The following is a 22561-nucleotide window of genomic DNA, read 5'->3' on the forward strand; positions in this document are numbered from 1 at the left end:
GCCCGGCGTCCCGGCGGGCGGGCCGGGGCGGGGCCGCCGCGAGCGCGCGGGGCGGGGCGCGCGGGGGGCGGGGGCGGGGCCGGGGCGAACCCTCCAATGGGCGCGCGCGGCGGGCGGGCCGGGGGCGGGCCCGGCGCGGGGGGCGGGGCGCGGGGCGCGAGCGCAGGCCGGGCCCCGGGGCGCGCGCGACCGAGTCGCGGAGGCGCCGCCGCTGCCGTCGCCGCACCTCCGAGGTAGGTGGCCGCGGGGCTGCGTCGCGGGGCGCGGGGCCCCCCGCTCCTCCCGCCCCCCGCGCCCCCCGCGCCCCCAGACCCGCGCCCGGACGCGGCCGCGGGGGCCCGGGCGCCGCGCCGACAGCCCGCAGCTGCGGGGCGCGGGGGGCGCGGGACGCGGCTGTGGGCGCCTCGGCCTTGCTGCGCGCGGGTGCCTGACGCGACGGAGCACGCCCCTCGCGGCGCCTTCCCCCTGCGGCTGCAGCGGCCGAGGCCCCGCGCGCCCGGGCCGGGGGCGGCGGGGGATGCGGTCTGAGGGGGTCTGACGTGCAGCGGCTGCGGGCGCCCGCCGGGAACGCGCGTGGTCCCGCGGCGGGAACGCCGCCCCCCACCCCCCCCACCCCCGGTGCGGCGGGGCCGTCGCCGCCTCCGCGCAGGTGAGCGCCGGGCCCGGCGGCGGCCTCCCCGGAGGGGCGCTGTGCTGTCTCCTCGCTGTGGGCTTGAACGCGGCCCCCGAGACGCAGGCGCTGGCCGCCGGGGTCTGTCTTGCACGCGCCCCTGGGGACCGGCGCCCCGCCCTCGGAGGAGCGTCCGGAGGAGCCCTTTATTGTGCACAGGACGCCCTGAGACGAGGGGGGAGGAGACGCCTCTCGGTGACTGGCGGTTTGTGTTCTCTGGAGACCAGACACCTTTTGGGATGAGCTGTCTCTGCTGTCATCCGTCTCTGTTTACTGGCTCGTTCGTCTGACATGTATAAATGCGAAAAGACCTGGCTCCCCTGGCCCCCGCCGCTCCTCCCAGGACTCCCCGTGGTCGGTCTCGCAGGGAGGATGTGATCGGAGGGGGCCCTCCCCAGGGCCTAGGCCGGCCCCTGCCGCCTGGGAGGTAATCAGGAAACCCTGACCTGAACTCCGAGTGCGCTGGGACCACATCCGGGGATGGAGCGATGGGGCTGGGGAGGAAGAGCTTGGAGCAGGCAGGAAATGGGGGGAAGCGCGCGGGCCGTGGGACAGACTCCTGGGTGGGGGGATGCCTCACACTGGACTCCGGGATCGCTTCTCTGGTACCAGCCCCTGTTCCCACCGCATCGTTGGAATCCCAGGGCTCAGGGATGAGTGATAGGGGAAGGGGGTGCTGGTGCGTCTGCGACGTGCCTGCCCCACAGGGTGTGTGTGTTTTCCTGGGGGAAGGGCCTGTGGGCTTCATGATTTCCAGAAGGATCTCTGACTCAGAAAGGTACCGTGATTTAAGGACTGCATTAAAATATCTTTTCCCTCTCTTCGGAACGACGAAGGGATGGAGGTTAGAGGGAGCTCCGTTGGCTGTGTTCTTATCTCCTTGGCGTTGTCTGGCTGATCTTCGTGAATCCTTTGAAGTTGCAGTAAATAAGCTGTTCTGACTACATCCAAGGTTATAGCGCTCGTTGTGGGAAATGTGCAAATCACAGGAGAATTTCATAAAGAAAATTAAAATCACTCATGACTGATTGAGGATTAAGAGAAACCTTTGAGCTGCCAAACTGTCCTCCGGGGCCGTGTCCCCGTGGCTTCCTTCCCTGGTGGGCAGTGGAGCCTCTCCCTGCAGGAGAGTCTGAGAATGAAAAGCTTCCTCGGGGAGAGGCTTGCTGACTTAGCGCCAGGGCTATTTATAGCTGGTGATGTTGCTGGTGAGGCTGGAGGAGCACGTACGAGAGTTGCCATCTGGGGATATCGGGGCCACGAGGCATGGGGCCCGCTGCACCTTGCAGTATCAGGTCCTCCTCGGGCCTTGAGGTCTGTGCCCTGGGCCCAGCCTGGCGCCATCCGGAAACCGCCCCAGACAGAGGGTGCTGGGCGCTGTGCGGAGGCCACCGGAGCCCGCAAACCCTGGACCAGGCAGATGCTGGGATCAGGCAGGAGCATTGACGCATACCCAACTCCTGCTGCTTCAGCAACAGGTGTTTCAGGGCAGGGAAGGCGTGGAGCTGCCTGGGTGGGGGCCCGCGGCATCTTGGGCTCAGACGTGGTCTCCGGCGCCCCTTGTGGGCTCGCTCTACTCTTCAGCCCCTCCTGGGGAGACCGGCTTCCTCTTTGGGTGGGGAGGCAACCCATGGAATCCCAGACTTGGCACCTCCAAACCCACAGCATCCCCAACCATGGCGTCCCAGCGCAGCGCGCCTCTTCAGAGACGGGACTTCCTCAGCGGCATCCACGTGGCAGCTCCTGGATCTGGCGGTGAGGGGCCCTGCTGGGGTCACAGGGGCGGGTGCAGGTTCTGTGATCTGCGGCCCCCACAAAGGGCGTATGGGGGAAGGGCAGCTCCCCACAGGGGTGGGGTGTGCTGTCTCCAAGTCTGTCTCCTGACAGGGAAGCAAGGCCGTCTTCAGGTTGCAGATTTCCCCTTTTACTGTACAGGGACATGCAGTGACATGCACGAAGCTCAGTTGTAACTTAGTATCTAAATGTCCAAACGCAGGACCTTCTTTGGTGAAGAAATGTAAGAAGTCTTTCTCGGGGCTTTTGGCACCAAGGCCAAGCGTTTCCTGTGACCCCCATTAGCGGGGGGTGCGGTGGGGGGGTGAGCGCCCCCTCGGAAGAGCACATCCACGCCCGCTTTGCCTTTTCTTAGTTAGATGTGTGAAAAGGAAGGCCTGGTCCTGACCTTTGTTCAGGCCTAAAAGTGAAGACCACCTGGAGCCCTTCCCGCCCCCGCCTTCCTCTCCCCCTGCCCAGCGTCCCCGTGTGTCCCCAGCGTGTCCCGTGTCCGATGGTCCAGCACAGTCTCCCTGCTTGGGGCCGCACGTCCCGAGGTCTCACCCTGTGACCCTGGTGCACCCGTTTGTTCGACAGACATCAGGTGCCCGGTGAGCCGGCCCAGGTGAGCCTGGGAAGCTCTCACCCCAGCAGGAATGTCACAAGAGTCCACGGCCTCCGGGGCCTGGCTCGGGTCTTACGCGCCCACTGCCTGTGGGTGCAGGCAGCCGTGGGCCTCTGAGCCCGTGAAGAGCAGAGCCGCTGGCACCGAGCTGCCTTGCTGGGAAGCCAGTTCACGCCGCTCCCCGGGCCGTGTCCCCCCACCCCACCCCAGGCCCCCAGGTGTCCCCAGGCTGCCCCTTCTGCTTCCTGCCCCGCCCCCGTTCCTGGGGAGGGCTTGTGCTTTTGTGGTGGTTTCCCCACTGCTCGGGTTTAACCTTCATACCTCAGAGCACGTGCTGGCCCGGGCCGGCCACCCTGCTGTCGGGGCGTCCGCTCTGTGAACCCGCCACCATCTACTGAGCCATTGCGGGGGCAGGGCCTTGGGGTCATTTCCACTCCCCGGCTCCTGTGAGCGCGTTTTCCTCGGAGAACACGCGCGCGTGTTTCGCTGGGCCCTCGCCACCCATCACCCTCCAGTCGTAGCCGATGGTGCCAGCTTCTCCCTGGAGTTGAGGCCCCTCGGCAGCCGTGCTCCGCAGCCGGCGGCACCGGGCGGGGCGGGGCAGCCTCTCTGCAGGCGGCCCTCTGGAGGGTGTGCGCCTGCGTGGTGGGCCGTGGTCCCAAAGCCCGGCATCCCCACCAGGGACTGGGCGTCTGGATGTGCCGGGGCCTCCTCGAGTCCCTTGCCCATTTCTTTAGGGTTGTCTTTTTCTGGTTCTTCCGCAGGGTTCTTCTAGATTCTGGAGACAAACAGTGTCTGTTGTGTGTAAGAGACTCCTCTACCCCGCAGCCACCTTTTTACTCCCTTAATATTTTTTGATGAACAGAAGTTCTGAATTTTAATCTGATGCTATGTAAGAATCTTTTCCTTTAGGGATAGTAGTTTTTGTGTCCTCTGTAGAGAGTCTCTCTCACCCAAGGACATCAAATACTCTCAGGTATCCCCTTCGTGAGGCTTAAAGATTTTGCCTTTCCTGCTTCAGTCTGTACCTGAATTAATTTTTCTTTTTCTCCATGTGTCTGTTCAGTCAGCCCGTTTCCTTTTATCGAAAACGTTCTCTGCCCTGCTTTTCCTGCAGGACCACCTTTGTGGTCCACACTGTCTCTGCACATGTGCGAGTGGACTGGGGGCTCTCTTCTGCCTGGTGGTTTATCCTCTGTCCTTGCACCAGGACCACACACCGCACTGTCTTCATTTCCAGAACTTTCCATCAAGTCTCGAAACCGCTGGGCAAATCCTCCGCTTGTCCTTCCTTCCAGATTGCTGGTCCTTGATTCATGGTCCTATGCCTTTGCATACATAGTTTTACATTCAGCTTGTCTCGGTACCCAGACGTAAAAAGTGCTGGAATTTTTATTTGGATTAAATTAAAACTGTGGATGAATTTAGGGATAGTTGACCCCTTTGTATATTCAGACAATCTATGTTCATAATATCACTATTCTTCCAATAACGCTTCATAGTTTCTGTGTTGATGGTCATGCATGCCTTTTGTTAAATTTATTCCTGGGTAATTGGTGTTTCCTCATGTTATTTTAAATGGTATATCTCTGAGTACCTTTTATTGTCTGGTTTTGCTGCTACATGCAAATAAAATAGATTTTTTGTATGTTGACCATGTATCCAGAAACCTTGCTAAACTCACATTGATTTTAATAATTTTCCCGGGATCCCTTTGGATTTTGTACCTACACAATCATAGAAACTGCAGATAATGGCAGTTTCATTCTTTCCTTTCTGTGTTTATGTCGTTCATTTCCTTTCCTTATCTGACCACACGGACTCCGTGAACAGAAGTGGTGAGAGCAGGCAGGCGTCCTTCTCTTACTCCAGTTTGAAAAGAAAAACGTTCAGTATTCCAAGTATGATGCTTTTGTAGTTTTTTGTAGGGACCCATTATCAAATTAAGGAATTTATTTCCATTTCTAATTTGCTGAGAATTTTTATGGTGATTAAATGCTGAACTCCATCAAATGCTTTGCCTGCGTTTATTAAGGTGATAATATGATTTCGGTTCTGTATTGTTATGTGATGGATTATATTGATTGAGTTCATGTTAAACCAACCTTGCATTCCTGGCATAAACCAAACCTGACTGTACGATATTGATCCTTTTATCTATTAGTAAGTTCAGTTCGTTAATATCTTGTTTAGGGTTTTTGTATGTTTGTGAGATTGGCATAAAATTTTCTTTTCTTGTAATGCCCTTATCGGGTTTTGGTACCAGGATTAGTTTAGCCAAAATGAGTCGTGGTGGGGTGTTTCATCTTTTACTCCTCTCTGGATGAATTTGTGTAAGATTGACATTATTTCTTCTTTCAATATAAGGTAGAATCTGCTGGTAAAGTCATCCAGGCCTGGAATTTTCTTTGTGAGAAGAGTTTTAAATAAGGATCCAAATCCTCAATAATAATAATAATAATAATAATAATAATAGCAATTATAAGAATATCTATTTCTACTTATTACCATTTGGTAAGATGGCTTTTGTTTTGTTTTTAGGAATTTTTCTATTTCATTTAAATTATCAAACGTGTTGATCTAAAATTGTTTATAATATTCTCTTATTATATTTTAATCCTTTGATATCTGTGGAACTTGTAGGGACGTCCTCATTTTCTGTTCCTGACATTGGATATTTTGACTTTCTTTTTCTTCATTAATGTCCCCAGTATTTATCAATTTTGTCAGTGTTTTCAAGACATTAACTGTTGATGTTCTTGGTCCTCTGTATTGGAGATTTGTTTTCTAATTTATTAATTTTTACTCTTATCCTCATTGTTTGTAATATCTTTGCCCTTAATTTGCTGAGGTTTTTTCCTAACTTCTTGGATGTCAGCTTACTTCTGTGATTCTCACATGTGTGTACACGCACGCACACACACACGTATATACATGTGCACACACACGTTTCCAGCACATCTAGGCGTTTTCATTTGGGTATTTCCCATCCACGAGGTCTTCAGTCTGCTCTGCTGTGAAACCCATCCACTGAGTTCTGAATTTTAGTTATTGTGCTTTTTAGGGCTAGAATTTCTAAGGTGTTCTTTTCTCAGATCTGCTTCCTGCATTCTTCCAGCTCCTGTTCTTTGCTGGAATTCCTCATCTTGCCCTTTTTCTTCTTTGCACACAGCACGTACTGCCCACTCCTTCTTTGCACACGACACACATCGTTACTATAAACTCAATGTCCTGTCAAGCTCCAGTCACTGGAACCTCTAGTCGTTTCTGTTTCCTGTTGTTTCTGCACGTTCTTGGCACCTTTTCCCCATCTTAGGCCTGGTTATTTTTTTTTATCATGTGTAGGTATTGTGTTTTCCCGTCTCTGCCGGTCAACTTCTCCTCTGGAAGCTTGTGTGTGTCCTGCCTGTGTCTGGGGCACCAGCGATCCATGTCCCCGAGTCCACGTTGGGGTTGAGAGGAGCCCGCCTGACCGTCCCTGCCGGCTGCGCCCCCCCCAGCTCCCGGGCACCCCTCCATCCACCCCCGAGCCAGGGTCCCTCTCCCCCAGGGTGGGGGTCTGGGGCTTTTCACTCGCCATGGGCGGAGGCTAGCCTCCCCCTTGGGAGACGGGGGTGCCACCTCTGCATTTCCAGCCTCTCAGCTGTCGGGGGCAGGGGGGCCGGCGACCCTCCTGCTGCCTCAGATTTGCACGTCACGCCTGTGCTGGCCTCCGTCCTCTTCGGCTGCTGTGGGGCAGGAGAGGCTCCGACACCTGCAGGCGACACTGTCGCTCGCCCGCCGGCCCGTACGGCTCGGGCAGCGACCCTCCCTTCCCCGCGGGCCCCTCTGCCTCCTCCTGGCCCCGCCCTCGCCGGGCCCCCCGCGCGGTGGTGTCCGTGGGGTCTCGGGCGGCGCCGGGGCGGGAGAGGCCTGGCCCGGGAGCTGAGCCGCGGGGCCCCAGGACCGGCTGTGCGGGCGCGTGGTGACCGCGGGGCCCCTGCCGTCGGGAAGAGGCCAGGCCACCGCGGGCAGCTCCACGTTTCCCGGAGCGAACACGCTTCCTGTCAAGGGGCTCCGACTCGCAGTGCCCTCCAGCGCGAGGTCGGGACCAGCGTCTGGGGCCCGCTGCTCCGCCTGCGCTCGCCTCCGGGCTCTGTGCCACTGCCCAGGGCTTCACTGCTCTGGGCCTTGCTGAGTGCTTTTCTCTGTGGCAGGGACCCCCCCCACTTCTGGTCTCCCTGCTGGGTGCGGGTCCCGGGGCTGCTGTGACAAAGGGCCACAGACTTTTGGCTGAAAACAGCAGAACTGTACCCTCTGCCAGTTGTGAGGCCAGACTGCCCGTCTGAGACCGAGGTGTTGCAGGGCCGCATTCCCTCCAGAGACTCCAGGGAGGGTCCCTCCCGCCTCTTCCAGCTCCCAGGTGTCCCTGGGCTCGTGGCCACATCCCTCCCATCTCTGCCTCCGTCTTCACGTGGCTTCTCCTCTATGTCTGTGTGTCTCCTCTTCTGTCCCTTGTAAGGACACCTGTCACTGGACTTAGGGCCACCCTGGTCCGGAGTGGGCCCATCTCGAGATCCTTAGCTTGATGGCATCAGCAGAGACCCTTCTTCCACATGAGGTTCGTCCAGCTCATGGAGACGTGGACACGTCTGATTCAGGGCCACCAATCTCCTACTACACCTGCCCCTGCACAGGGCCTGCCTGGCCCCAGGGTAGCTGCTGTCCACACCAGTTCTTCTGGGGGGCAGGGGTGACAACCCCTGGGCCCTGTGACCGCAGGTGGAGACCCCCCACCCCGCTCCCCAGTTCTCTTACTGCACAGGCTCCGGCCCAAGGGGCGTCTTTTGGAGATGACAGACCTGCTCTGGCCCCTTCCTCACCGCACCCCCCCATCCCCTCCCCTGCCAGCCTGGCCAGCAGCAGCCCCCAAGTCCAAGGGGGCGGCTCCCGTGGTGATCTCGCTGCCGAGGGACGCAGGAGGGCCCCGGCCCTTAGGAGGACACCCCCTCGCCCACGCGCTTTCTGCTCTCTTGTCCCAGAGAGACTGTTTGACCCAGGTTCAGGGGACAGTTTGGCTGTGACTGTGGTTCCCAGGCTGCCCCGAGGGACAGCCCAGCCTCAGGGCAGGAGGTCCCAACCCCGCGGACCCTTCCGGTCCAGTGGCCTGAAGCGCTTGACCCGGGGCCTGAGTGGCGCTCTGCTCGAACAGCGCGGCCTCTCCTCCCGCCCCGTCGGGGCCTCTGCGGGGCCGGTGAAGGGCGGTGCTGGGGCAGCGGGGCCGCACCCACGCCTGAGACTCCCGGGACCGTCTGCTCCGTGGGGCAGGCGCTCAGAGGCCGCTTTGTGCCCGCCGGGGAGGCTCCCGCTGCCTGGGACGAGAGGTCATTCACATCGAGTGTCGGGCGGCCCTGGAGTGGTGTTCGTGTTACGATTAAAATGTGAACGGTTGCCACAGGGCTGCGTTGTGCTCAGATGGACTCTGAGACAGGAGCCACAGCTGCGGGCGGGGAGCGCCCAGGGGTGGCCGCCTCCGTTCCCGTCGGGCTGTTTCCTCGGGGGCTGTGCCCTCTCCCGGGGCGGCACCGGGGGCGAGGCTGGACCCCGACGCTGGGGGTCGGAGGGGAGGAGGGGACGGTCCCACCCGCTCCGCCGCCGGCCGCCTCCGGCCGTGCCCGGGCTGTGAGGGCCCAGCGCCCGGCGAGGGGCGGGGCGGGGCCGGGCGGCGGTTCCCCCGGGCCCGCTGACCGGCCCCCCCGGCCCTCTCGGCGGCTCTGGGGCGCTCGCGGCTTGTCTGGGGGCTGCTGCTCCTGCTCCCCGCCCCTCCCTTCCTCCCCGTCAGCCCTGGGCCTGGGCCCCACGGGCCGCGCCGTCCAGGGCCCCGCGCTGCCCGGGGAGGCGCCCGCTCCCTCCGTGCTGGCTTCTCCTCTCCTTGCTGTGCTTTGCGCAGCACCTCTGGGTTCCCTCCGCGTGTGCAGCGGCGTCCGGAGAGGGGCCTCGTGGCCAGACTTCCCCACGGCCAAGGTCAGGTGCCCCCAGCAGACCGTCGCCCCGTCCGTGTCAGGCTCCGTCGAGGTCCGCGCTGGGCCGGTGTGCCGGGTGCTCGGGAATCTGGTGTTTCCAGGGCCGGCGTGGCTCTTGCACAGAAGCGGGATCTCGGCCAGACCCTGGGCCTCTCAGGGCCACGTCTGTGGGTGCGGCAACGGCCCAGGGACCCGGGCTCCCGGCCCTGGTGGAGGGCGCTGCCCCGGGCCCGGCTTGGTGTAAACATCTGGGGGATGCCAGGCACCACACCCGCCCCCAGGAGGCTGCCGGGCAGGCGGGCGGCACACGGGGCGGGGCCCCTGGGGCCCAGGGCTCCGGACAGGCTCCAAGCTCCTGACGTTTCCTTTTCCTCCCGGCCCTCCTGGGAGCCCTTCCCCACCTGCGGCCCGTCTCCCCGTCCCGTGCGGCCTCCAGAAGGAAGAGGTTGGCAGCAAGACCCCCAGCCAAGTTCTAGCACGTCGTCAACAGCACCTCCAGGACGCCTGGCGGCCACCGCACGCTCAGGCCTCTGGGTCCCCCGGCTCACTGGCTCTTCAAGTAGCGGGCTCTCCGGCGGGCTCTCTGTGTCGCCTCAATTGCAAGGAGGTTCCAGACATGGGGCACAGTGCTGGCCAGACAGCCCGGCCTGGTGACCCGCCAGATCCCATGGGGGGTACAGGCTCACAGGAGCACCAGGCCCTACTCACAGGCACACCTGGCCCTGCTCCCAGGCACACCTGGCCCTGCTGCAGGCACACCTGGCCCAGTTCACAGGCACACCTGGCCCTGTTGCAAGCACACCTGGCCCAGCTCACAGGCACACCTGGCCCAGCTCACAGGCACACCTGGCCCTGCTGCAGGCACATCACTAACACGGATTCCCAGCCCTCCTGGCCAGGGCTCTGTTCTGATGTCACCAGAACCTGTGACTGGCATATAAGGGGTTGTCCTGTGTCACCTTTTCTGTAGGTTTTGCTTCAGGCAGTCTTAAGGGCGTTGCCAGGGAGAGTCATTCTGAAGATACAGGCCTCATGGCGCCTTCTGGGGACACGGACAGCCCGTGAGGGGGTGGGCCAGGGGACCACATGGTGTCTGGAGACAGCCGGGCCCTGGGGGTGGGACGGTCCCTGGAGCCTGGTGGACGCCCCGGGCCAGGCCCCCCAGGTCTCGCGTCTGCTCCCGCTCTCGTCTGCGCGTCCCCTTGTGGCTGCCCTGCCCTCTCAAAGCCCTCATTTGAAAACGGAGATCTGGCGAGGCCCTCATCAGCTCCTGCCTCTGGAGCCCGCGGGCCCGCCGGGCCTGTCCAGGTGAGGCCCACACCGCCCCCTCCACCTCACCTGCCCGCCCGCCTGCTCCTCCACGCCTGGCCCTGGGCCCGCACCAGGGGCCAGCCGCCGACAGGCCTCCCATTGAGGGAGCAGGGGCGGAGCCCGCTGGGCCTCCAGTCTGCCGCGTCCGCGGCCAGCCGGGGTGACACCTGGTCGCGAGGGGCAGGCCCTCCCCTGGAGGCTGCTTGTTCTCGATGGCTCCACCGTGGGCTCTGCCACTTCTGCTCCCCCCAGCCCGTCCTGCTTCTCCCCAGAACAGGGAGTCACCTTGGAGAGTTTCCTGTCTGCATGGAGGGTCTCACTCCTGTTACTTTTGTTAATTTTCAGATCATTTTATTAAGATACAACACGGTCACAGTGGACGTGGTGCTCGGGATGGGGAGCTTGGTTCTGGGGCTCGTTGCCACGGCCACAGGCGTGTCCACCGGCCCTGAGCCCCCGGGTCCCTTCCTCACCAGCCACGGTGCCTTCTGCTCGTCTCCAGCTGCACTGACGTTTCCGTTTGGGGAACTCGCAGGTCCTGAGTTCAGCAGGGCCCCCCCGGGGACCCCCATGATGCCGGGTCACCCGCTTCCCCCGCCGTGACTGGGATTTGCGGCCTTTCCGAGCGCGGCGGCAGCGAGCGAGCTCCCTGTTGGTGGCGCTGACCGTCCCGCTGGCCTCGGCGTGGCCCCGCCCTGGGCCCCCTCCGCCCACTGACCCTCTGGTGGGTCCCCTGAGGCTGCGGCCCCTCCGGCCTGGGCCCTCGCGGTCCCGCCCTGGCCTCCAGCCGTGACTTCGGTGGGGGCCCTGGCGCTCAGCTCCGGGCTCCCCCGACACGGGGCCCCCGCCCTGGGCCTGGGCCTGGGGTGCAGCCGTGCTCGGCCCTTGGGGTCTCCGCAGACCCCTGCTCTCGCCCGGAGCCGCCCTCTCCCACGGGCACGCCGCTCGGCCCCCTGGGTGGGGGGCACCCTGGTCGGCCGGCGGGGCCCTGTGGCGGGAGCGGCGGCGTGGCCGGTGCTGGGTCCCTCCCCACGGATGGCGTCGCCCCAGCGACACCGCGGAAGGCTGTCACTCGAGGCGTCCCCCGTGCAGGAGTGGCCCGGGGAGGGAGGGGCCCCGAGCCCCCCCGGGAAGCTGCCTCGTGCTCCCCCCGCGGCTGAGGCCTCGACTGTCGGGGACTCAGCGGCCGGGGCGGGAGGGGACGCTCGCTGTCCGCGGTCGCACGGCTGCCGCTGGGCAGCGGCTCCCGTCTGTGGGTGGCGGGGGGCCTCGGGCAGCTGCCCGCAGAAGCAGGTGACCGCGCGTCGCTTCCTCCCCGCAGCATGGCTGACAGCAGGCCCAAGCCCGCCAAGCCCGCCGACAAGACGCCCCCCACGTCTCCGGGGGACCCTGCGAAGGACAAGGCGGCCAAGAGGCCGTCGCTGGAGTCGGAGGGCGCCGGCGAGGGGGCGGCTGCCGCGGGCCCGGAGCTCAGCGCCCTGGAGGCGGCCTTCCGGAGGTTTGCGGTGCACGGCGACGCCAGGGCCACGGGGAAGGAGATGCACGGCAAGAACTGGTCCAAGCTGTGCAGGGACTGCCAGGTGATCGACGGGAGGAACGTGACCGTCACCGACGTGGACATCGTCTTCAGCAAGATCAAGTACGTGCGCGCCCGGGACCCAGGCTGGGGGCGCGGGGGGCCCTGTGTTCCCGGGGCGGGGGCCCGCAGACGTCGCTGCGGGACGCCGTCCCCTCCTGGAGGAAGATGCCTGGGAGTTCGAACCAGCACACGCCCGAGGGGGCTGGGGGCCCAGGTTGGGGACGCTGCTGCGGGGGCCTGAGGGGTCTCTAGGGGCGGAGCCTGGCCCACGCGGGGGCTGCTGTGGGGGGCGCGTCTGGGAGGCGGGCGTCTGTGGTACAGGTCCCTCCGCTTTGGGGGACGTCCACGCGTGAGGAAGAGTGGAGACAGCGAACAGTGGGCACCGTGTGCGTGTCTGCACGCGTGTGCACGGGCTCGGGCGCACGGCCAGGCAACCGTACGCACCCTCTTCCTCCTCCTGCCCTCCACGCCCCGTGACCACACGTGAGAAAAGCAGCAGCGTCCCCCGAGGCGTCAGACACACACACACGCGTGCACACACACGTAGAACTCGGGTGTCCACGCCACGGGTCACGGCTCGCCCGGAGGACAGGTGCTCCGGACGGGCCCCGTGCGCACAAGGCATGGACAGCGGAGGGACGCCGCCCTTCTGACCCCCAGAAGGGGGCCCCGCCTGGTCCCAGTCCCGCTCCAGAGGGCAGGACATCAGCTGCTCAGACACCTGGGGTGGAGGCCTGACCCCTGGCACCCAGGCACCGGGCTCCGCACCTCAGAGCCCGCGGCTCCGGGCCCCAGCGCCTCTGCCTCAGCTTGCTGGGCGCAGGCCGTCTGGGGACCTGGGCAGCTGCAGCCCCAGCGCAGCAAGGGGTCGTGGTCAAGACACCGTCAAGGCCAGCCTGTGGCTCCTTCCGTTCTGCCCTCCTGGACCTGGACTCCCTGCGGGCTCCCCGTGACCGGGGTCCCACCTGGAAGAGCCTGCTCTGGGGGAGGGTCCCCCACACCTGCCAGGTGTGCACCTGCCAGGTGTGCAGGAGCACGGGACCCAGCTTCACGCCCTTGTCCTCGGGAGCAGAGGGGCAGCCCGTGCTCCTGGGCGGGGTCCTGGGGGACTGGTGCCCCAGGCGGGGTCGTGGGGACAGGCCGGGGGCCACCCCGGGGGTCCAGGTCTGAGGCGTGTGGCGTGCCCTGAGGAAGGGGGTGTCCAGGTCTGTGGGTCGTGGGACCTCGTGGCTCCAGGCGGCAGCCACGGCAGCAGCGCCTTAGCTCATGGGAGCCGTGGACACGGAACCACACGGGCGCTGACGGCCGGCGGCTGTTTCTGTTTGGGGCGGTTGCCATGGCCCCGCAGCCCTGCCGCCAGCCCGGTATCTGCAGCCTCTGTTTAGGCCTGTCACCATGGCAGCGCTTGTTTGTTTTGATGTTACTATGTGTTAAGTTTTAAACAAACTTCTTGCCGCTCTTCCCCAGGCCTTGATTGAAGACTATTGTTTCCAGGACCAGGGCTCCCCGCCCACCCCGCCCCAACGCCGCAGTAATTAACCCAGGACTCCATTCCCACAAGCAGGAGTGTCACCCCAGCAGCCTCGCCCGGGCTCTGTGGGCCGCAGGGTGCCCCGCGTGTGCGCCCAGGTGGGGAGGCAGGCGGGGCCCTCCTGGCCCTTCCTGGCCCCCGTTGCCGGCCTTTCCCGAGCCTCCAGAGCCCCATCTGGGTTGCAGGTTAAGAGGACGCAGGCGGGGCAGGGGACGCGGCCCGTTCCTGCCGCACAGGCCGCGGCCGGAGCGTGAGGCGCGGAGCTCCGAGCGTCGGCGCAGAGACCCAGGGCGGGCGGGGCGCCTGCGGGAGCGGCAGGCGGCGCGGGCAGAGCCTCGTGTGGTGCGACGTCCCAGACACGCCCGCGGGACACGGTGCCGGCTCGGTGCCTGGCGCCCGGCCCTGCCCTGCTCCCGCTTCCAGGCTGGTGGGCGAGGCTGCGGCCCCGGACCCTGATCCCAGCACGTGTCCCGCTGTGGTGCTGTGGCCTTATGTGGTCACCCGTGGGGCCGTCTCCTGGCCTCCCGCGGCCGTGCAGGGTGTCCAGCGGCGCCTGCCCTGGCCTCTGTGGGGCCCGCCTGGCATGTCTGCGGAGGGTCAAGGCCTGGAGTCGGCACTTCCGCCCACACCGGACCCTCGCCCCGTTGATGTCGGTGTCGGACGCCGGTGCAGGCAGGTCTTTCAAGAGGATGACCTTCCCCAGAAACCCAAAAACAGTTTCAGTGACCTCAGGTGCATCTGTCCCCAGAGCCCATCCCTGAGCCTGCAGCCTGCACGCGGCTCACGTGAAGTCAGGAGGAACCCCTTCCTGCTCGGGGAGCGGCGGACGGTTGGGGTCATGGCTGCCTTTCAGGTGGCCAGGCCCGTGGCAGCCAGACCTGGGTGTGGGCAGCCTCCTCCCAGGTTCCCAGCAGCGTCGCCCCTGGGACCCAGGCTGGGGGGCGGCCGGTGGAGGGGGAGCCCGGGCAGGAGCAGGGGGCTCGCATCCGCCCACTCGCGGGCCTGGTGCCAGACGTGCGGGCAGCTCCCGTGTCGAGCGAGGTGCGTCCACGTCCTCCAGACAGGGCTCCCTCCGCAGCCCCCATCGGCCCAGGGGCTGATGGGAATATCTCGGAGGTTTCCCCCTGTGACCCGCGTCGGTGCCTTAGTCTCCTCTTCCAGACCCCGCTTCCTGCTCTCTGGACGGGTCACCAGGGTCCCAGCTTCTGCGGGTCAGGGGAGCCTGGGGGTCAGCGTTCTCCCCACCAGGTGGCAAGTTATCTGTGGTCCAGAGGGGGCTCCTTGCTCCATCCTAGAACGTGCTGGTCAAAGTCCAGGGGCCTTCGAGATGCTGGCCCTGGAGGCACAGACCTCTGTCCTCTCAGGGCTGCGCCGGCCTCCCACCCAGATCCCTGGCCACCCAGTGTCCCTGGGTGACCTTCGGGAATGGCGGGGCCCAGCCCCCTGCCCGCCCTGCGTGGGGCCTGGAGGTCCGGGGATGCAGGGCATGGGAAGCACTGCTCATTCATGGGGCCTCGTGTGTGACCAGTGACCCCGTGACGGCTGGGCCAGCTGTCCAGCAGAACAACAGCCTTCTGAGCAGGGCGCTGGCCGGCCCCAGCGCTGAGCCTGGAAAAGGGGGGTTTGGCGTGGGGACCCCTGCAGTTCTGTGCCCTCTGGAGAACAGGCTCCCTGTGTCCGGGGAGCCTGGTAAAGTGATCCAGTGTCTCTGGGGAAGAGGCCGGCCTTGTCAGCGGAGAACTCCCCAGGGGCTGCTCTCAGCCGCGGGCGCGGGCCCCTGGGGAAAGCTCCCGCCAGCCCAGCAGGTCGCGGTGGGGACACGTGGGGACGCGCGGCCCCGCCAAGGGGAGCAGGGCAGGCAGCACCCTGGGCCGGCCCGTCCGCTGGATCTGAATGCGGCCTCTGACGGAGACCCCGGCGGGCGTGCCCCCGCCCCGTGCCTGAGTGACTCACGCTGGTGGTGCCTGGCGCCGTGGTGCCGCGGGTGCCGTGCGCCCCGGCGGCCCGTCTCCGGGCTGGCAGGCAGGCCTGGCGTCCCTGAATAGAGACAGGAGCGCCTCTGACGACCCGGACAAACAAGCGGGGCCCAGGGCCACGGAGGGTCAGCAGACGGCAGCGACGGCGGGTTCCCCGCCCCGGCAAGGCCCAGACACGCTGCCCGGACGGCCCGGCTGAGGGACCCCCCGGCCCAGCCCGCGGGCCTCAGAGCCGCCGTCCGGCGCAGCCGGGCTTGGAGGGGCGGAGCCCGCCGCCAGACGTGGCGTGGCGAGGGGGGCGGTTTCTGATGGGGCCTGAGGTCCGGGAGCCCCTCCCCACAGCCGGCCGGGCCCCGTGGGCTCTGCTCCCCGCCCCGCTCCCCCACCCCCTGCGGCTGTGTCCTCCTTCCGCTGTCTCCCTGACCGCAGGGTGGTCGCTCAGCACGGCCGTGTCCTTAGACTCCCGTGTCACGTGCCTGTGAGTCCCCGCGCGTGCTGGGGACATCCCCAGGTGTGTTTATCGGTTATCACTGGGCAGTCTGCGTTCTGGTGACTGAACAGAACCACGACCGGGAGGGTGACACACACGCACAGGGTTACGTGCGCGTGAGACCCAGGACGGGTGGTGGGGCTGTGCGCGGGCTGCCGGCCTGCCTCCCGAGGGCGTGCGGCCGCCCGCATCCTGCCGCACCCGTGTGGTCCCTTTATCCCGTTTACTCACTTCTGCTGTCCCAGTGGGCGTGCCCTGGTGCCGGTGACGGGGAGCACCCCTCACGGGCTGGCTTGCATCTGTAGATCTCTGACAACGTGTCTGGTTCGAATATTTTACCCAACTTTTTACACCGGGTTTTTTCTTGTTGTCGAGGTGTCAGCGTTCTTTGCGTATTTCAGATACAAGTCATTTATCAGATTTTCTCCAGTCGGAGACGTGTCTTTTACTTCTCTTAACAGTATCTTTTGAAGAGCACGGTTTTAAAAATTTTGGTCAAGTCCAGTTCATTTTTTTTCTTTCACGGACTGTGTGGGGGGTCGTTTCTAAGAGCATCTTTGCCTAAGCCAAGGGCACACACGTGTGCATCTCGATGCTCTTCTGGAAGTTGGGTGGTTCAGGGTCTACGATACATGCAGGACGGCGGTCCAGTCTGAGTTAATTTTGTAGGCGGCTCGAGGCACAGGCCAGGCCCTTGCTCTGCGCGTGCTGCCTGCCCTGTGGCCCCATCCAAGGAAAAGGTGCTTCCGCCTCCACCCGCTGGCTTCCGCAGCCTTGTTGAGAACCCTCACGTGCGTCTCGTCCCTGGCTGCCCCGCGGCCACCCTGCGGCCGTCCCTGCGGCTCTGTGGCCAATGCCGGCATGGGCGCACCGCCCTCCCACTCTGCTCTCCTCTCCAGCTGCTCCCCTGGGTGCCCCTGGCTCCTGCAGGCAGCCTTTCTCCTGGTCCCCAGGGCCCTCCGTGACCTTCTCTTACTGTAAAGCATTGAAAACCTCAGTGGGTGGATTATCTGGGGAAGATCCAGTCAACGTGGCAAAACTGTGTTTCAGTTAAAATTCTTAGAGATGAAGGGCCAGTTGAGAGCCATTTTCAAATTGCAAGGATGACCTACCAGGTCCCGGGCAGCCGCGGGATGCGTCCGGGTGAGGAGCCACTCCTGGGTCCCGGCGGTGCGCCAGCCCACCCAGCACTGGTCAGGCCCCAGCCACAGGGAGGCAGCCCCCCAGGCCTGTCCCCAAGTGGGGACTGTGCCCCCCGCCCCCTGGAGACCCTGCGCAGGCCAGTGGCCCCAGGCAGGACCGCGGCCGCCTCCACGCCACGGGGTCTGACGTGTTTCTCACCCTGACCTTCCCCCTGAAAGTCCATCTCTGACGGAGGCCACACACTCGCCTGCCTTAGAACCAGATGAGGCTGTGTTTTGATATCCAGTCGTTCAGAAAGGATGTGCTTCCTCTAAGCTTTGTTCCAAGACGATTTATATTTGCTGCCGTTGCGGTTGGCAACCGACTACGGGGTGCAAACGCTGCAGACCGGGGCGGGGGAGGGGCACGTTCTGTGTTTTAAGGGCAGACTTGCTCTGGGCTGTAGGAGAGGGGTGGGTTGGGGGTCCCCCGATGTCACCAGGTCCTGGTGGGGTGGGGATCCTGCACGTTGCCAGCTCCCCGCGTCCCAGCCCGGCAAGTGCTCAGCGGCTCCCCACCGTGGGGGTGCCCGGGCCTGGTGGGCGCCCCCTGAGCCCCCTCTCCCTGCAGGGGCAAGTCCTGCAGGACCATCACGTTCGAGCAGTTCAAGGAGGCGCTGGAGGAGCTGGCCAAGAAGAGATTCAAGGACAAGAGCGGCGAGGAGGCCGTCCGAGAGGTGCGCGGGCTCATCGAGGGCAAGGCCCCCATCATCTCCGGGGTGACGGTGAGTGCGGCCGGCAGGTGGCTCTGGGGGAGGTGCGGGCCGGCCCCGGCCCGGGCCCCTGGGCCGGAGTCGCTCCGGCGGCTGCTGACCTCCTCCCGCGTCCCCGCTCTCTTGCAGAAAGCCATCTCCTCGCCCACCGTGTCGCGGCTCACGGACACCACCAAGTTCACGGGCTCCCACAAGGAGCGCTTCGACCCGTCGGGCAGGGGCAAGGGCAGGGCGGGTCGTGTGGACCTGGTGGACGCGTCGGGCTACGTGCCGGGTTACAAGCACGCGGGCACCTACGACCAGAAGGTGCAGGGGGGCAAGTAGCCGGCGGGGCCCCGCGGCCGCACTCGTCGTTACATTCCTGTGCTGGCGGGCAGAACTCGGACCTGGGGCCGGGTGGCCGGGGGGGGGGCGCCGGGCCTCCCTCCCGCCCGGCCCCGCGCTCCCCTCCACCCTCGCTTCGGCCCCTGAACGCACCTTTCCTGACACACCTGCCACGTCCCTGCCGGAAAGTGGACAGGGGGCCCCTCCCAAGGTGTCTCCCGGGGCCAGACCACACCGGCCGCTGGTTTGCGCAAAGGGGGTGTTTTAAGGGAGCTGGTGGGACAGACCCTGTCGGGACTGTGCTGACCCGTGGGCACCAAGGCACCAACCGGCAGCACCGATAACGCAGAGGCAGCCCCAGACAGGGCGCCGCGGTGCCCGGAGAGCACTGGGCAGGCGTGGGAGGCAGGGCGCACGGCGCACGCGCGCACACCCACACACACACGGCACACACACGCGCACGCGCTCAGGCACACACACCCGCGGGCCAGGTCTGTGCTGAGGGCGGGCGCCGAGCTGAGGGCAGCTGTGCGAACAAAGAGGCCGCCTCCGTCGACCAAAGTGACTTGAAGTGTGAAGTTACGAGATTTAAACATGGAAACTGAGGGCAATCCATTTCGCTTTTCCGAGAAGAACTAAGGAACCGGGATGTGTCTATTCTCAGAATGGCTCAGGGAAGACTGAGAATATCCTGTCTCTGTGACTCTCTCCCCGGGGCCCTGGGCTCAAGGCTGCGGTGGCCTGACGGCTCTCTCCTTGCTCTTCCAGCCGCCGCGGCTCCTCTGGCCTCTCTGGAGCCTCCGTGAGCGGCCTTCCCCGTCCCCCCGGCCCAGGAGTGCAGGACGCGCAGGGTGAGACCAGGCCGGGGCGGGCCCGAGGCTGGCAGCCTCTGTGGTTTCCCCGATTGGCCAGAGGCGGGGCCTCCTGTCAGTGGCCCCTTGGCAACTTGTCCCTTTGCATGAACAGGGCCACAGCCTGGCACGTAACCCGCTGGGCCCTGTGGTCCTGGGAGAAGCCCACGAGCCCCCAGGGAATGCTTCCCGGCAGCCCGACTGCCTTGCCTCTGTGTGTCCTGTGTCCTGGGCGGCGGGTGCTTTAGGGGCCCCTCCCTGGACACTCGGCCTCGCCCACGGCACAGGTGGCCGGAGAAGGGCCAGCACTGCGGTGCAGGCACGTGGTCACGGCTGGACCTGGGAGGCCCCGCCCACCCACACGGAGGGGCTCAGGCCGGCACTCCCAGCTGACACGGCCCCGCACACGGCCTCTGCGGGCCGCTTCGTCCTGAGGCCCTGGCACCTCGCCGCACGAGCCCCCGGCAGGTGGTGGCGCACGGGTGTCCGGAGTCGCTTTGAGGATGTGAATCACTGCTGTCTAGAGAGTCTCTAACTTGGGGGTGGGGAGCTGCCCAGCCAGGCCCCCATCCCACAGCCAGGAAACAGAGGCCCGAGGGCTGGGGGAAAGGCAGGCGGGACGCTGACCCCCGCCCTGGGCTCCTCTCCTCCCCCAGAGGCAAGAGTCACCTGCGGAGGTGAGTGGGCAGTGTTTCTGGACACTCAGCGGCTCACAGGCAGGAAAGCCCTGTTCCAGGGCCGGCCAAGTCCCCCCTGGGGTCTCAGAACAGGGCTCCTCCCTAGGCCTGTCCTCCACCCAGATGCCCTGGGTCTCTGCCTGCCCAATAGCCCGGCCCCACCGCCACAGCCGTCCTGCCGCAGGACCCTGGAGTCCCGCCCTCCCAGCCATCCCGGCGCCGGCCTGGGGGCAGACACCACCCGCACCCGCCGCATGAAGCCACCTTCCCGGGGGATACAGCAGCTCCTCCTCCTGGGGTTGAGAAAGGTCCAGTGCGCACAGCTGCCCCCGGGGCCGTCCCCACCGCAGCCCCGAGCGCGCAGGCTCCCTGAGGCCAGGGCGTCTGTGTGGGTCTCGGGGGTCCCTGGCCCGCCTGAGGCTTCCTTCCCAGAGTGTAGCTCTGGGAACACACCTTCCCACTCGGGGCGGGAGGAAGCGGTGGTCCCCTCCCTGTCGGCTCCGTCACGGCCTCTGTGTGTAGCCCCAAACACAGCACGTTGCTTGGGCTCCAATCTCTGCAGACACGTGCCTCCCTCAGGCTGTGGACACACAGGCAGGTGTGCGTCTTCGCTGCATGTTCTACGCAACACCCGCTGGCTTCTACTAACCGCGGTAACTAGAAGTTACATGTCTATCTGTGAACGAAGGAAACTGCACAGCAAGCCCGCCAGGAAGCAGGGCCCGTGGTCAGGGCGCAGCGTGCTGGCTGACGGCGCCGAGCAGCGGGACAGCAGAGTGCGTCTGAGGGCGCCGGTCGCGCCCCAGGACTTACTTATTTCTACTTAACGCTCTAGGATAAGCAACTAGGCAGTGGTCAGTTCACCAAAATTGAAGTTCAAATTACGTGAGTTTAAAACGTTATAGGAAGAGGTCTATATTTGTACTGGAGTATTTTTACACCTTGAATATCCTCAGTCTTAAGGTTTGGGGCAGATGCAAACTAGTCAGGAAGAGGCAGGCAGGGGGCTCCGGCGGCATCGCCTCCTGTCGAAGCTGCCCCCGTCCACGCCCCAGTGGCCGAGCGCGCAGGGCGGGCACCGAGTGGACAGAGGCTCGCACGCCGGCAGCCCAGGCCTGCCAGCCAGCGGCTGTCGTGCGTCCAGCTTTACCGGCGCGCAGCCCTGCCGTGCACAGCCGTCATCTGCGGCTGCTGCTTTTGCGGAGAAGGTAAGTCACAGACGCCATGGCCCACGAAACCTGCAACCGTCGTCGCCTGGCCCTTTAGGGGAGGCCGCGTGTGCTGCACCCCGCCCCCCCAGGACCCAGCGGGCTCCCTCCTCTGGCGCTGTTCCCACACAAGCCGGCACCCCCCGTCCCGCAGTGCGCACAGGTGGGGACACTTGTCACCTGTTCCATACACGCAGGTTGACAACTCAGCTGTACTGTGAAGTCACCACGAGGCTAGAATGTCCTTAGAAGTCCGACCCTGAGTAGCTTCCCTTCACTGACTGACTACTGAACGCTCTGTGAGATCCCGTGGCTCAGGGGTGTGGCCTCCGTCTGTGGGCGTGTGGAGAGTGTGGCCGGCGGTGGCCCCGGGCAGTCCCGGGAGGTGGGCGCCCTGCGCTTTGAGATGCTTTGGTTAACTCTCTCTCTTCCCCAAACCAAGCCAAACAACAAAGGAAACGCACATAACTCAGACTTGAAAGGGATCATATGCTACTAGTTTGTACTAAGTTTTTTTCAGGAAAGGGAAATAAATGTATATATAGATGCGATCTATTTTTGCACTGTTTTCTTACTGTTCGGGAGTGATGAGGGCATCACTTTGCAGTGTGATGGGACAAGCAGTGTGGACGTCACGGGTGCTCCGACTCAGAACCACACTCACCAGGAACCCTGGGGGCGTCTGTGGGGCCGAGGCGAGGTGTCACCTGTCGGAGTCGCTGTCCAAGGCCTGGCTCGCAAACCTGTGGTGGAACAGCTCCTGTCTGTCTGCATACCTCCTCGTGTGTTCCCTGTGGTTAACACTGTGTCAGATTGGTAAAGTGACAAATAAAGGTGTTGAATTGTGGGTCTGTGGTCCTCAAGTGTGCTGTGTGCATGGGCGGTGACGTGGGCCCTACGGTAACACACACGCGCCCCGGGAGCTCCAGCTGCCTGCCAGGGGCGAGGCCTGGAGCGGGGTCCAGATGCAAACCTCATCACAATGCCCACAGCAGCCCCGGAAACGGGGATGACACCATCAAAACTGACATAAAATACCGGAATTTTTAGAGGATGATGGGGAGACTCCCACGAGCAAACAAGAAAGAAAATTCTAAACGCAGAAAACGATGACAGATGGTGAGAGGTGAAAAGGAAAGTAGAGCACGGAGGAAACACTAAATAACTGCAAACAAATAGTGACTATGTTTCACTTAAACAAGATATTTCACCAGGGAACCTGAAAACCATGACGTGTAAGCCAGAAGGGGCGCAGAGTGTGCTCGTGGCGCGTGTCCGATGGCAGGAGTGCTGATCAAGTCAACACCGGCACGCTGTGATACCGCAACACGAGAGAGGAAAAAAAGTCACACAAGTGGAACAAACAGCACAAAACGAGACGGAAGATTTAAACTGAAATGCATCAATTACATTAGCTGATAAAGCAAGAGAAACAGAACAGAAGAACTGGTCACAGCCACCACGCGGGGTGACCGAGGGGAACGGGCAAGGCCGGGCAGCAGCACGGAGGCGCTCAGGACTCTGCGGTGGGCCCCGCCCCCGAGGCCCACGGGAGGATGCGGGAGCGGGGCCCCTGGACCACAGCCCGGCTGGCCCAGGACCTCGGTCCCCGGGCCCTGCTGGACAGGGTCACTCAGTCACTGGCTGGGG

General features: G+C 63.9%; 1 protein-coding gene across 4 annotated transcripts; it reads left to right on the forward strand.

Annotated features, from left to right (window-relative positions):
* Window positions 1-145: 145 nt before the first annotated feature.
* On the forward strand, window positions 146-21749 carry TPPP (tubulin polymerization promoting protein). Of its 4 annotated transcripts, XR_009049186.1 has the most exons (6): window positions 219-233; window positions 10727-11105; window positions 11703-12020; window positions 17710-17863; window positions 17981-20911; window positions 21109-21749. XR_009049186.1 is itself a non-coding variant. In XM_057708940.1 (5 exons), exons 3-5 carry the CDS (start codon window positions 11704-11706, stop codon window positions 18173-18175), a joined length of 666 nt encoding a protein of 221 aa, XP_057564923.1. In that variant the 5' UTR covers window positions 176-233; window positions 10917-11105; window position 11703; the 3' UTR covers window positions 18176-21749. The 4 variants fall into 4 exon arrangements, 3 of the variants coding, with proteins under 3 accessions (XP_057564922.1, XP_057564923.1, XP_057564920.1); XM_057708940.1 differs by having other exon boundaries at window positions 176-233; window positions 10917-11105; window positions 17981-21749; XM_057708937.1 differs by having other exon boundaries at window positions 17981-21749.
* The last annotated feature ends 812 nt before the right edge of the window (window positions 21750-22561 follow it).

Source organism: Hippopotamus amphibius, chromosome 15 (assembly GCF_030028045.1).
Source record: "Hippopotamus amphibius kiboko isolate mHipAmp2 chromosome 15, mHipAmp2.hap2, whole genome shotgun sequence".
NCBI classification, from domain to species: domain Eukaryota; kingdom Metazoa; phylum Chordata; class Mammalia; order Artiodactyla; family Hippopotamidae; genus Hippopotamus; species Hippopotamus amphibius.

Bases quoted from the DNA above. Each gene is read 5' to 3' on its own strand.
- TPPP (XM_057708939.1), top strand. From the start codon at position 11,704: ATGGCTGACAGCAGGCCCAAGCCCGCCAAGCCCGCCGACAAGACGCCC. The intron at 12,021-17,709 runs GTACGTGCGCGC...CTCTCCCTGCAG, and splicing joins ATCGTCTTCAGCAAGATCAA to GGGCAAGTCCTGCAGGACCA. The intron at 17,864-17,980 runs GTGAGTGCGGCC...GCTCTCTTGCAG, and splicing joins CCATCATCTCCGGGGTGACG to AAAGCCATCTCCTCGCCCAC.